This window comes from Filicampus tigris, chromosome 9, assembly GCF_054856515.1.
Source record: "Filicampus tigris isolate MCC_2025a chromosome 9, RoL_Ftig_1.0, whole genome shotgun sequence".
Lineage (NCBI taxonomy): Eukaryota > Metazoa > Chordata > Actinopteri > Syngnathiformes > Syngnathidae > Filicampus > Filicampus tigris.
The window spans coordinates 24,823,784-24,838,409 of NC_141225.1; the positions used below are offsets into that span (position 1 = coordinate 24,823,784).

Consider the following 14,626-nt stretch of genomic DNA (forward strand, 5'->3'; position numbering starts at 1 on the left):
TATTCATGTGAATGAGTCATTTGTGATTGGAAAAACATTTTGGGAGGTAGTTTTTCCGATGATTTGTGCAAAAGCAACTCAAAAGAACATACGTTTTTAATGGAGATGAAACCTAAACAAATCAAACTATTTAAATTGATAGAACATTTTGCAACTGCGTAACATGTTCATATGTGTAATAATTTCATTCAAGTATTTAACCATAATAACTATTCCCCCCCCCCCCCTTTTTTTTGTTTCGCAATGACCCATGCAGGCTAAACTACACTCATTGTTTACTTTTTTAATTGTATATACATCTTACATAATTTTCTGGTGCTTTGTGAAAAAACAACCTAAAATAATATAGAAGAATCTTCGAAAAGATCTAAAAAGAAATCAAACATATGTCGACTATTGTGCATGTGGTTTATTAAATCGTAGGAAGGTACATTTTAAACATTTTACTACAAAAACAACAGTAATAAAAGAAAATAATCTTAACTCCAACCCCCCAAAAGCTTTTGAAAAGTACATTATGCAACAAGTTGTGTGCAATTTCACGAATAATTACATCTATACTCTGTACAACTTGCATGCAAGAACTTCAGAATGGCATCAGATATGTGTAGGCCGAAGCATTGTTGAGATGGATTATTAATATTGATTAGAAAAAGCGTATCGTTCAAACCATCAGTTGATCCATGAGAATAAACAGGCTTTTATTCTCCGCCTGTCACAAGGTTGGTTTTATTCAAAACACATACAGAAGTAACCTTGTAGCGCGGTTATCTGTCCATATGCAGTTGTCCTCGTCATTGCTCTCACATGAGATGTGCTGTCCTATCCGAAGAAGACAAAGTTCAAACTTGAGCCTCTTTTGAAAGCACTGTATTCTACTGTGTGTGGTGCTGACTGAGTTCTAATATCAAGAAACCACAAAACGAGCATATTTCAGTCGCATTCTTCTCCAGAGCCGTGTAACTGCACTGAATGATGTGACCCTGAAGTCCTAGCCAAGATAGATTTTTCATTCATTTCTTTGCTTTATTGTGAAGACAGGAAATGGGTTGGGGGCGTTGCAACGTTATCAACGGAAGGATCCAACTCCGGATCCCGCACATCACCAGCGCTAGACACACGCGTGTGTGTGCGCGCGCGTGCGTCTGCGCGTGCGTGTTACCTAACTAGAGACAGCCATAAAGTCCAAGTGTATTCAAGTGTGTTAAAGGTCAAGTGCACCGCGATGATGTTGGAAGTGACTTTGACACAGAAGCAGATGAAACGTTTGGACTAATATTGACATAAAAACGCCGTATGAACGCATACATACAGGTAACATAATCCTCCAAAACACACATTCTTCCCAACCTGTGAAAAACGAATTGTATATTAATAGACTTCAATCACAACCACAACTTTCTTTTCGTCTCATTGCGTGTGCGCCATACATACGTGGCATCACACTGCCCCCAAGAGGCCAACGTGCGCACAGCAGGAACAGACGCCATTTGTTTTTATTGCTTTTTTTTTTTTCAATTAGGGAGGGAGGAGGAGGACGGGAGCACAATGGAGGCGGGAATGTTAAACAAGGATGTGAAGATGGAAGATGAGGCGAAGGAAGATATGAGAGAAGCTGGAGAAAAAGAACAAGGGAGGAAGAATTGAAAGATGGAGAAGGACAGAAACAAGGACAACGAGGAGATGAGGAGCAAAAGGAGACTTGGGAAGGGAAAAGGCAGCAAGGAGAGGAAGAACAGGAGGATGAGGAGATCAAGCGGGCCCAAAGAGATTGACAATGCGGACACGAAGGATGAGAAGATGGAGGAATAGATGAGAAAGTAGAAAGAAGGGGGGGAAAAAAGACTGATCTGACATCTTTTATGTTTCAAAGTGTTTTTATTATTTTGCTCCAGTATAAATTGTGAATGTGACAGCAGAGCTCATTGGTCAAAATCTACAAAAATAAATAATTTACATACAAAACGGCAGACAAGCAGCCTTTGTATTCGCAAAGTTGTGTACCCCCACCAAACATTGGCACGCACACGCACACACTCTTAAAAGTCCTCCGAGGTCCATACGTCATTTTTAGTTTTCTTTAAAAATAAATGATTGTTATACTTGATTTGGGGGCTTTTTCTGTGATCTATTCTTTCGTACTGCAGGTTCAAATTTGACACAACTCATCCCCAACACGCACCACCACCATCCAGGAGTCCACATTGGGAAAACACACACACACACACACGCGCGCACACGCAGATGGCACAACACTCCAGCCAATAATCAGACTGGACACTCACAGGAAGTGACATCACATTAGGCCCCTTTCACGCCGCCTGTCAAAGTCTGCCTATTACCACCCGACTTTTTGTTTTGACGTCCTTCCGCCTCGCAAGGTCCAATGAGCGGCGCAACCGAGGCGGGTGTGACGGCGATTCCGACTTTTAGCACCAGGTTGACTTGTTGGTATCCCGCCCGCTTGTCATCCAACTGCGGCAATCAATCATCAGGCTGCTCATGTTCCACATTCCGAGTGGCCACCATCACATCCGATGAAAGCGCAATGGCGACGCTCGTCATCCCCCCGCACCCCCCATCCCATTGTGGCGTGCGCCATGTTGCGGTATTAAAATGCGCAACAGTTGTTGCAATGTCCTACGCAGACTACCCAAAAAAAAAACAAAAAAAAAGAAATGGACTTCATTTGATTTAATGGACATTAGTTGCACAGGATTAAAATGTGGTCGAGTTATATATTATATATACAATTTATGACTTTTTAATCACGTGCAAACAAATGAAGTGCAGGACTTTTTTTTTTTTTTTTTTTTTTGCATTCACCTGATAGTCCGTCAGGGTGTTGTCTAGTGGACGTGCTCGATCTTACACTGAAAAGAAAAACGCGTTCATTTGATGATGTACACCGGTTGTTGAGCACATTTGAAGCAACCGGTGATCATGTTTGAATGAAGTCCATTGTGGCAACAGCGAGCCAGCGCCGACGCGGCACCTCTGTGTGAAACTCTGCCTGCCTGTGACGGCAAACTGATTATTCTGTTCAAGCTTTAAAACGGAAGCAGGTTTGTGACCAGCTTTTCATTCATTTGCGTCGAAAATCTGTGTGAATGTCGGGACCGCAAGGTTTCGAATGTCTGCGTGAAACAGACTCAGAGCCACGCGTGTTCTCTCATGCTGCAACTTTGAAGGTCCTGAGTGAAAGGGGCTCTCGCGCACGCGCGCGCACGCACACGCACACGCACACACACACACACACACACGGTCACATTAGTCCAAGTAAAAATGCGTTCCGGGCCCTCAGTGGCTTGGCGAAGGTCCCGCAATACATTCAGGAAATGACATCATCATGACCAGCCTCGAAGGCTCTCTTGGCACTATCCAGGTAAGCAGCGTTGCCATGGAGACACCTGAAATCAAGGCGTCCATCCAGGGAGACCCCCCCCCCACCCCCACCCCCAGTGGACGTGAGTCAATCAAAGAGGAAGTGAAGGCAGAGGAGAGCAGGAAGCTCAGACGGGCCTGAAGAGCAGCGCGCGCTCGTCTCGGTCGGAGGCGGCGGCGGCGGCCAGCGTCCTGGCGTAGCACGACACGATCCTGTGGTCCAGGCCCAGCTGCAGCGGGATGCTGTCCAGCGGCTTGGGGTCCAGGTCCAGGATGGACACCGAGTAGGAGAAGCTGGGCGGGCGCGACGACAGCAAGTCCCGCAGGCGACGCTGAGGGCACAACCTGCACGCAAGCGGCGGACAGCCGTGTCACTTCCAGGTAGCCAGCGCGAGAGGAAAAAAACAAAACAACAACAACAACAAAAACCAGGAGAGTGTGAGAGAGTTTCATTCGTTTGTGAGAGTTTGAGTACAGCAAAAGGATTTTAGTGGTGCGCATGAGAGCATTTGACAAGTGCGTGTGAAAAAAGTGTATGAACGTTTGAGTTGTTCACAAGAGTCAGTTTCAGTGGTGTGAGAGTGGGGGGGAAAAAAAAAAGGGGGGGGGCCGTAATATGCATTTCAGTAGCACGTATGTCAGCTGTGCACACGAGAGCGCCACTCACACGTCCTGGTCGTGGTCGAGGTTGGCGGCGGGCACGAGGGCCACCATGATGGAGCAGTCCTTGGCCGTCATGGCGACGCGGTACTGCTGCACCTGAAGGGGACACGGCGCGCTCACAACGGGGGAGTGGGCGGGGCGTCGCCGCGGCAACAGACCGGCTCACCTTGGACACGGCGTAGTCCAGCGAACCGTCGTCCTCCGCGGGACACTTCTGCAGACGCTCCAAGAAGGCCTCGTTGTACGGGCCGTCCACCTGCAGGCCGCTTCTGGGGGCGGGCCCGGCGGGAAGGGATGATTTTTACAGCAGTCAAGACTGACAAAATTTACGATTGCCTCTCACACCCTCGTGATTTTTTTCCCTCTCATTTAAAATACTAAAACGCTCTCATTCTCACGGGTTTTCCTGCACACACCACTCAAATGCTCTCACAGTCACTACTGAAATTTACACACAATTTGCATTTTCTTCTGCTCTCACACATACACACGCACAAATGATTTTTTTTTTTTTTTTTTTTGTGCACCGAGACTCTCTCGGCCTACTTCAACACACATTGAATCACGTCGCGGGGGGGAGAAATGGCGACAGGAAGTGATGTCGCCCCCCACCCCCCACCGCCGGCATTACCTCTCCTTGGGGAAGTCGCGCAGGTGTTGCTCCACCCGCCGATAGAGCGGGTAAATTCCTTCGATGTTCAAGTTGTCCAACATTTGCGCGTGCAGGATGCGGGAGAGGACGCTGTCGCCGGGCAAACCCTGAGAGCCTGCGCACACAACCGCGCCGCCGTCAGCATCAGCGCCACGCCGCCATTTTAGCGATCGCGCCGCCGCTCCCACGCGATGACGAGCAAGGTGAGCTCAACTAACGGGACATCCTCGGATGAAAAGATCGTACGTGCGTACGGTGAAGATGCCACGTCGGCAACATTTTGACAAGGCCAACGTGATTCGCCGACGCGCGTCACCGGGCAACAGTCGGCGTTGTCACCGTGCTGCAGATAGAAAAGTGACATCACCGGCGCAAAAACAAACGTCCTCATCATAAAGAGAAGCCGCAGCACCGGTGTTTAGTCAGTGACATTTTCACCATGGTGACAGATGAAGATTCAACATGGCCCCCCCCCCCCCCCCAGCGTTTAGCCGGTGTCATCATGACGCCGCTCTTTATCCACCGTTTCGAGACGTGCGTCATCGGCAGGACGACCACTATTTAGCCAGTGTCGTTTTCATCTTCATGTCAGACGAAGAGACTCAACCTACAGCGTTTAGACGGCGTCAAAATGGGAATTCACGCAAACGATGACTAATAAATGCACGCTGCATCATCATCATCGTCGTCGTCATCAATATTTAGTCAGTCTGCTGATCATGTCATGGGAGATGCCACATCCCCAGCAATGAAGTCAAGGTCAGGGTGCAAACATCTTTCACAGTCTGTTCAAATTCATATTCTCATTGGAATACATACCAGTCACTTCCTGCAAGTTGTCCACCACGGATCGATTAGGAAATCGCTTTTACTCCCTCGTTCCGAGCGTTCCGGAACCTCGCGGAAGCTCGAGGAGCCGCCGCGGCTCCAAGCCACCGGAAGTGACGTAGATAAAGCGAAACCGCTCGCTACACCGACGGCTGGACAATTTGCATGCGCTACACAGCGCAGCGCAGCGCATTGAATGGAATGAGAGGATTTTCAAACGACAGAAGGGGGCGCTATCGGACCGTTCGTGCTTAGTAGGCACCGAATCCTCCGGCTACTGTGACGTCACAGCTCCGGAAAAAGCCTCAGAAAGACGAGGGGGGGCCGGCAGATTCAAACGGCAGACGACACGTTCTGAATTGGAGCTAGTCATTAAACTGCTGCCTACCAACGACCTCATCACATTTTAAGGACAGAAAAGAAAAGGCGGTCCTAGAGGGCTACAGAAAAGTTTTCAATCTCCGCACCCTGACCTTTTAAGTCATTTTCAGTGTCACCTGCACAGTGACAGGATGCTCCATTTCCTCCATGGAAATCTTTCCAGACGGAGATGCAGCACGTTACCGGCGTTTAGTCAGGGTCATTTTCCTCCCGACGACAGATGAAGACAAGCAACGTGACCGAGGCCAGGCACAAAAGGTGGCGTGTTCTGACCGTGTCGACTTCTCTCCTTGTTGAAGAGGCTGGCCTCGCAGAAAGTCCGGCCCTCTTCCCGTCGCTCCGTCTCGACCCCGCCTCCTCCGCCGCTGAGCAGGGCGTTGACCAGCACCTGCGCGGCATAAATGAGAACCTGAGCCACAGCAAATGCTCAAAGGTGAGCGTGGCGAGCGCTTACCTGGATGAAGTCGCTGAGGACGGCTTTGGCGCTCACGTGACCGTGCAGGCGGTTGTTGGCGTACAGGAAGTAAGGTCGCAGGTGGTAGAGCAGGGAGTTGAGGTCCGGCGAGTCCTCGCCGCCGCCGTGGCCGCCGTGGCCGCCGTGGCCGCCCTCCTTGCTGCTGTATATGCACTGCCCCCCCTGGAAGGCACGCCAACAGCAGGACGTGAGCACCGCGCATGAGCACTCGTCAGCGTCCGCTTGACGCCCTCTTTTTCCAGGTCAAAACCAAGCAACGGCGAACGGGGCGCCACTTGCACGCTAAATATTTTTTGGAAGGCACTGGCTGGCGCTGACAAGCTGGTAACAATGAACCAATGCCGTAATAATTTACTAAATAAAATCAATTATTCAATTCAATCAAAAATGCAATAAAAGAAAAAATGTAAGCGTTCAATTCATACATACAACGTAATTGTAAATCTGACTATATCATGACAAGACATAATATTTGCATATTGAGTTTTGAAAAATGAAGTGTGGCCAAATTGTATTTCAAGTCAAATCAAGGCAAAAAAAAACCAAAAAAACCTTGTGTTTGTTTTCGTTTGTTTTATTCCGGACAAGAAATCGATTGGCAAAAAGTTGACCGTGGCAAAACGAATGAAAAGTGGCACCTTAAAGATTTTGAAGTTGTTCTGAGGTTCCTCAACGAGCTGCCGCACGGCAAAGTGCATCCTCGCTCTGCTCCTGCGGGAACAAGCCGAGGCGTCACCGAGCCGACCAAATCAAAGCTCGCTGGCGGCCGGCGGCGCGCGGGCGCACCCACCCTGAGAACAAGTCCAGAGGACAGTAGAGGCTGCGTCTCTTCCAGCGCCCGATGGCCACCTGCAGCGGTCAACAAGGGCAAACGCTGGCAAACGCTGGCAAACGCTGGCAAACGCTGGCAAACGCTGGCATCGGCCTTTACCTTGTAGTGCTGGTGCATGCAGAAGCGACACACTTTGCTCTTGACGTCTCGGCCGACGTGCTTGGCGGACGGCAGGAAGCCGCACTTGGGCTAAAATGCACACAGACACTTTTACGATCCGTCCATTCATGGGAGACGGTTTTTGTTGCCCCGATTCCTGTTTAGGAGCCAATGAGCGTTTATTCGGTATTGTCTCGCGCTTCAAAAACGGCAATTGCGCAATGTCAGACGAGAGGGATTGACGTTGTCCTCGGCAAACTTCGGGGTTCGTTACCGGTTCGGTCATCGTTTGCCAAAGCAAAAGCTCAAATGTTATTTCCATCCAACGCAAAATCAAACCGGTCCGCTTGCACGAAGGCCGACGGAAATCCAATCAGGCAACGTTTAGTGTCGAGAGGTTTGCACAATTTTCACTTTGCCGACGGCTCCAAACAATCAATTATCAAAATGGTTGAGAGCGGAAGAATGCCTGCTATCAGGCAAACTGGCATTACAAAATGGAGCTGGTGGAAATCCTTCACTTCTTCTTTCTAAAGCCGCCGCTTGTCATTGACTCTTTGGTCACCGAATTTATGGCAAAATTATTGGATAACATCAGGGATTATCGTCATCATTATGGCTAAAATCTTTTGGGGATTTTTTTCTTGGGTTAAGCGGCATCACATAAAGTCTAAATAAAAACGGGAGAGTATATTTGATAGCAAATGCATTTTAAAACAATATCGTGGCGACACGCATATTCAAAACCCACTTATTTGAATTTCAAAAATAAATAAATAAACACCCCAGAAAATGTTTGTTTGTTTTTTGTTGTGGCATACCGGTCCATACAATGCGCACCGTGCGTTTGTTGAACAGACACGACTGGCGTGCGTGCGTGTGCGTGCGTGTGCGCCTTGTACCTTGATCTCCACACAGAGCGGCGGCAGCGTCGCGGACGTGTGCGCGTGCAGCAGCAGGCCGGGCACGGTCAAGTTGGGCAGGCAGAGAGCGCAGCCGCTGTAGATGTCCATGACCTTGTCGCAGCGCCAGGCTAAGGCGCGCACACACACACACACACGCGTGTCAACATGAGTCGCTTGGCGCCCGCTCCACGGCGGCGGCGGCGCCGTGCTTGTGTCTTACCGGGCCGCTGGTGTTGAACTTTGATTGACAGCTGACGCACAAACTCCAGCGGCAGCTTCACCACTTCCTGCAAGCAAAAGAGAAAAAAAAAATGAAAAAAAAAAACCCAAAAAAAAAAAAAAAAAAAAACGGGTCTCCCGTCACAATCTTTTGTAGTTTTGTCGAATGTCGCCCCAACATTTTGTTTTTTGCTTTGTTTTTGCGTCATGTGTTGCATTACTTTCAACTCATATTTGTGCATTGTTTTCAAATGTTTGTCATGTTTTTTCTAAACCTTTTTTTTACTTCTGTAATATTTTGTCGCTGTACTGTGAAAAAAAAACAATGTCCGATTTGGGATTTTTTTCTTTCATTTTCCCGTTAATGCTACGCCTGTTCCGATAAAAATGAAAAGAACAATGAAAACAAAATGTGTTTTTCGCAGGACAGCGACAATTTTGTGTATTTTTTGCATTTTTATGTTTTTGTATTTTTTCCACCTCAAATCTCTATTTCTAAGAATTGTGTGTTATCGAATCTTCAATCTAATTTTTTTGGCATCTATTTTTTTCATCCTATATTTGCACAATGTTTTGTCATATCTTTGTATTTCTAAAATGTTTGCATGTTTCTCACGAGCGGTGTATTTTTCATCCAAACACTGTATTTTTGTTGTACTTTTCCATCAAATCGATTTCTCCGTTTTGTTTAGAAGCAAATGCAAGTGTCCCGAATGTTTCGACTTGGGCAAGTCCCCGTCGTATTTCTCGGGGCCATCTTGTCGCATTCCTCATGATGCCGTATTAGCGATGGGCCATTTTCTCTCTGATGTCTTTGAGATTTGACTGCAAGGCAACTAACTTTGTGGAGCAACAAAGGCCGCATTGATGGCCAGCTCGTGAAGCGACGAGCGGACGGCGACGGCTTCTCGTGTGTGACGCTGGGCCACTTTCACAAACACTCTTGCGTTTCATCCTCAATGGACGTCAGCTGACGGGCTGCGTCGCCACAACACTGCCGATTCTTGTCCCGCTGCCATTTTCTCTTCAAGCGCAACGCCGCTCGATTACGATTATTTTGGTAATGACTGAAATCACGGCTATTCAAACAATCATTTATTTTGGGGTACAAAAACAAGAAAATGTTTAAATGCGAAAAATATAAAGCCAAATACATTGCACGTTCCTTTGGAACCAAACAAAACGTATCAAAGTCGTTTTCATAAAATAAAAGAAGGTGCAAATGTATAAATTCAAGAATGATTTCCCTGCGCAAACAAACGGTAGGTTGGATACAAATGCATACGAATGGCCGCTTTTTACGCTGGTGCCAATTATTTTGTAATCGTGGAGCGTAACAATCGTGATCGTCATGGAATTTCAATTCATTGCGCCGCCGATGTTTCAAACTTTTGGCGCTCACATTTACCGCATGGATTTGGGACAATTTCGGGCCCTTCGAAACGCCGCCGCGTTGCCAAGCGCAAAATGCTCAAAACGCACTCGTGGTCAGTGTGAATACTGACATTCAATCCAATCGGAATGTTCCCGAAGTGGCCTGAGTAAGCCCCTTCATTGTAAATCCAAGCTGGCTAAGCCAAATCCTAACCCGAATCGAACCCGCCCAAACCCAAACGTTTGCCCTTCGGGCTGCAAAAAGCAAGCGCGCGGCGCCTTGTCAAGCAAGGCTGGAATTGTTGCGCTCAAACGTCTGCGTTGATGGCGACATTCTCGTGGGGTGCGCGCGCGTCTTACTCCGCTGTGGATGAACTTGTCGCCCAGCAGGCCGCTCATCACGTTGGAGCTGAAGTCCACAATGTTCTGGATCTGCCGGAAGGCCTGCTCTGCCGTCTGAAAGGCACGCGCGTACAACACGCGCACATGAGCGCAACGGCAGGCGGGTCACGTGTGTCGCGCACGCCTCAAGCATGCAAAGTGGCGGCGGGAGCCTCGTCGCCGGCCCACAAGCGTTCGGGCCTTGGCAAACATCCTCGGTGGCTTTTTCCATTGCAACACTAGCAAACAAGGTCTTTTTCAGGCCGCAATTTCCGGAAGCAATGTGGCGAAATGTGCCCACGTGGCAATGTGGGTCCTCAGCTCAGTGAGCACGCAAAAGGTGGCAAATGCGGCTTTCTTGTAGTTGGAGCCACCAAACACCTCGACAGCGTGTTCACATCCCACTACGGACGATTTGCGTGACATTGTAGAAACAACTGAATTTGGAAAGTTTTCCTTTTGGGGGACATTTGAAATGTACAAAATACTATCTGCACCTCATGTGCGTTTTCTATTGCTTTTGTTGTTGGATCCTGAAAAAAAAACAATCGGGCAGAAAACTCAAAATATGCCAGCGGTGCGACGCCAACATTTTTTTTGTCATATTTGGCCTCCAAGGGCAAATGAGTGTTGGCGGTGAAAACAAAAAGGCTGAAAGTCTCAAGACTTTGACAAAAACAAATACACTTGTTTTGGTTGAGATGACCAAGGCAAAAAAAAAACTAGCAGCGACTTAAAGTTGTCATTCGGAAGGACAACTCCTTTGAGAAAGTACGACTCGCAGGAGGCGCCGCACTCAAGCGCCAGCGACTTTTGCGGCATCCGCCTTTGCGAGCGCCTTCGGCTCCTTTGAAAATGGCTGCCGTCGTCGTTTGCCAGCACGATTAACAGACTTTTGCATGCAGAGTTGACGGCGGCTTGACGGCCAAACCAGTTCGACATGCTTCTGTGCACGCGTGCGCGCTGGCGAGTGCCCACAAGCATCTGCTGAACTTGATGTGCTTGCAAAACAATTTGAATAACGCACGCACGCACCTTCAAGCTCACGGAAAGGAAAAACGAGAGGAAACAAAAGGGGCAAAAAGACACTTTGGGCTTACCTGTGGCGGGTTTTCAGAGTCCTCGGCGGGATATTTGAGCAGGCGAAGAACTTTGGACAGCTGCGACCGGGAGAACACACACACACACACGCACGTCAAAAACGTTGGTGGGGATTTGACGTCGTGCGTGAATTCATGGCATACAAAAAAAAAACAAAAAAAGCTTCAAGGCCCTCACGTACTCTTGCAATTCTTCATCTCTACTAGAGGTGCAACAATTAAGCACATCATCAACAAGTAATTGATTATCAAATGAATGACAGATAATTTGATCATCAATTAATGGCCGAGTTTCACTTCAAATCATCCCACAGAAAATATTCTCAGATTTGTGCAAAATGACGAATTCCACCTGGCCAACGGCAAATTTGAATTCATGATGTTTTGTTGACACTGATTAAAAAAAAAAAACGTCTTGACTTGTTTTGGGGTCATTTTTGGTTTTTAACTTTGACCTTTAAAAGCTTGCGCAATACGCATTTTACCAGGCGTTGTTGTCATTTATGTCAAGCGATGTGACCTTTCAGAAAAAATAATTCCACCTGTTGCTGAACCTAATGTTTCCTTCAGAAATATATTACTACATAACATATTGTTGTACTGATGATGATGATGATGATAATGATGATGATGATGATGATGATGATGATGTGCCAGAGAAAAACAAGGGCAGATTCGGAATCGGTGCACAAAAATTATGTAGAAAAAGTGAACTTGAGTAAAAATGTGTGACATTTATGTGTAATCAAAAGAAGGCATTGGCAGACGTCTCGCTTTGACTTCGGATGACAACGATCAACATTTTCAAGATTTTCTGTCGGAGCAAACCGGTAAGACAACCCTAATCAATTTATGACAAAAGGCTGTTAATTTGCTAAGTCTGACCAACGTCTACTTGGCATGCACTTGAAGCTGAAGCAACCTCGCAAGTGGCGAGCAAGCGAGAGCATGAATTACACATTGCGCAATAAACCAATGCTCGGTATTTTTTTTTTTTTAGCCAACTAATGGATGAAGTAATTATACAAATATTCACTAGGTGCGGTCCAACGAGAACGCAGGCGGCAGCCAAAGCAAGGCGCCCGCCGCGCGAGGACGCGGCTCCTTCGCTAATGGCGACGACCAGCCGAGCTGGAAGTGGCTGACAAAGTCGGCCTTTTGCCTCTCTTGCAGCCAGCGGGTTGCGCTGCTTCTTGTTCATTGGCTCCACACTGCTTGTTTGTTTGTCGTGACATCCGTATGAGTGTTGTTGTTTCGTTAAGCATTTGGCAATATCGTACGCCATCTTTGGGTGTACGGCCACCCGGACGACAGGATCGTATTCTCGCAGAGGCGAACAAAGAAGAGTTTCACAACTACTGCGATTACGCAAGCTGCAGTCATATCAATCGAATTTGCAGAGGATAAAGAAAACCGCCTGTGGTCTGTCTACATGTGCTGCTAAACCGTATATGTTCCAATACCCACAGCGTAAAGTGTTATAACAACACTGCCAGAAAGAACGCCATTCGTTAGCCCGTCTGCGGCATTTCCCAATCATGTGCTCGTGTTAAGATAGCGGAAAGTGCAGTTGTTTAATGACCTCGTCGGTGCTGTAGAGATAACTCTCCAATAAAAGACGATTCAATACATGTCTCCGCATGAGTGGAACTCACATCTTTGAAATCAAAAAACGATTTTCGGATTCAATCAGTTTCTGTTATACCCCTAGTTGACATTATACAGTCAGGGGACAAATATTAGGCCGCCTTGTTTTGTTCAATTTCGTGTTGCTTTTAATGCCTGCAACCACTCAACATGTATCAAGTGACCCACAGGTGGAAAAGAAAACTTGGAATACCTAAAAGCACCGTTTTTGCCAGAACTGTTACTGTATGAATTTGATTTTGGTTTCCATGAGACAAAAAAAAACACACACAAACAAAGAAAAATGGTTCAAGATCAGCTCTTCAATTCAACTCCAATGTATTTCTCACTTGGTCACACTTTTAGTTGTGTGCCAGGCATTTCAAATAAACAAAAAAACTGGAAATCAACAGTGCTCTCATCACTTTCCCAGGACTGTAAGATTGATAGAGCTGAAGAGATGTTGGAATGACGAAGTCAAGTTTTCATGACTCAAATGATGGAAAACAAGGAATGGGCAGCAGAGAGCTCAAAGGCTGCTCACTTCCTTCTCGCCCCAAACAAACAAGCAAAGCAAAGCAAAGTTGCTGTGTTGATGCGCAGCATGTGCGAACACGACGTCGTTCGATCACTTGTTGCTCAAAGTCGACATGCTCGGGCTGGTCCAGCGCTTTGAGGGGATGGGCGGGCGCGTGTCCGTGAACGCACCACGCACACGCACTTCAGTTCAGCTCAGCTCAGCTCAGCCCAGCTCAGCTCAGCCGGCTGCCACCGGACCCGAGAGCACCTTCGGGATGCTCCGTGATGAGAAAACCCCCCGCCGCCCCCGCCCCCCACTCGGGCCAGCACGTACATGTCGCTTCTTTGTGATGTTGGAACGATTTGACGCGTGTTTTCATTGAATTGTCGCCATGCTAGCACAACAGCCCAACGACGCTACGTACATATGCCCCCGACCGGCGGGTGACACCTCCGCCAACGCGTTCAAGACACATGCTTCGGGACATTTTGCCGGCGAGTCGAGGCCGGCTGAAGATGAAACAAAGTGTCAAGCGGCGGTCCGGAAAGCGTTTGAGCCCAACTCGTCTGCGCGCTAGCCTAGCCGACTCACCTGTACGTGGGAGACCACCAGGCTCTTGTTGCCCTCGCCGTGGTAGCGCCAGTCGTTCTCGTCCATCTTGTCCAGCTCCATGGCGGCCAACGTGGCTGCTGGCCCCCGCTGGCGTTGAGCGGCGCCGGGCGAGTTTACACGCTGGCAAGTGGCGAGGCGGCCGCTTGCAAGTCCGCCAACTAGTTGCGAGTCAGTTAGCAGCGGCTTCACACATCCACTTTTGCTACAACCTGCCGACTAACGCCCGCTAGCGCACACCTACTTCCGCCGACGTTTTCAAAGTACACAACACGTCACGTTGACGTTCGAGTTGCTTGAGCACAGATTCAACAATAACATGCATTATTTCTTTTACGCGACTCTAAAATGTTACATTTAAATGCATTTGTAATGGATTTAAGGACATAGTCACGGATATTATCACAAATACTTGGTGGCGCTTGCTTTAATTTTAGTAAACGATTTGACTCGGAAGCAAAGCGCTTCCGCTGTGTCCCACAGGCGTACTGCGTTAGCTTGACGTGCTGCTTTGATTGACAGGCCTGACCAGCCAATCGCCGTCACCTACGAGCGTTGAAAACCGTGCCCACTCCACT

General features: G+C 47.9%; 1 protein-coding gene across 2 annotated transcripts; it reads right to left on the reverse strand.

The window, feature by feature from the left end:
* Nucleotides 1-1,858: 1,858 nt before the first annotated feature.
* ippk (inositol 1,3,4,5,6-pentakisphosphate 2-kinase) lies at nt 1,859-14,297 on the reverse strand. Of its 2 annotated transcripts, none has more exons than XM_086041484.1 (14): nt 14,031-14,297; nt 11,294-11,353; nt 10,173-10,268; nt 8,440-8,506; nt 8,217-8,347; nt 7,315-7,404; nt 7,174-7,232; nt 7,022-7,094; nt 6,363-6,545; nt 6,182-6,296; nt 4,679-4,814; nt 4,214-4,313; nt 4,052-4,143; nt 1,859-3,729 (listed from the first exon to the last, which is right to left on the reverse strand). In XM_086041484.1, exons 1-14 carry the CDS (start codon nt 14,109-14,111, stop codon nt 3,513-3,515), a joined length of 1,500 nt encoding a protein of 499 aa, XP_085897610.1. In that variant the 5' UTR covers nt 14,112-14,297; the 3' UTR covers nt 1,859-3,512. The 2 variants fall into 2 exon arrangements, with proteins under 2 accessions (XP_085897610.1, XP_085897609.1); XM_086041483.1 differs by having other exon boundaries at nt 4,214-4,316; nt 14,031-14,295.
* Between the last annotated feature and the right edge of the window lie 329 nt (nt 14,298-14,626).

Coding starts and splice junctions, on each gene's coding strand:
- ippk (XM_086041483.1), bottom strand. CDS start 14,111: ATGGAGCTGGACAAGATGGACGAGAACGACTGGCGCTACCACGGCGAG. Junction 8,348..8,439: donor AGTTCAACACCAGCGGCCCG/GTAAGACACAAG, acceptor TGCGCGCCTTAG/CCTGGCGCTGCGACAAGGTC. Junction 7,405..8,216: donor CGCTCTGTGTGGAGATCAAG/GTACAAGGCGCA, acceptor TGTGCATTTTAG/CCCAAGTGCGGCTTCCTGCC.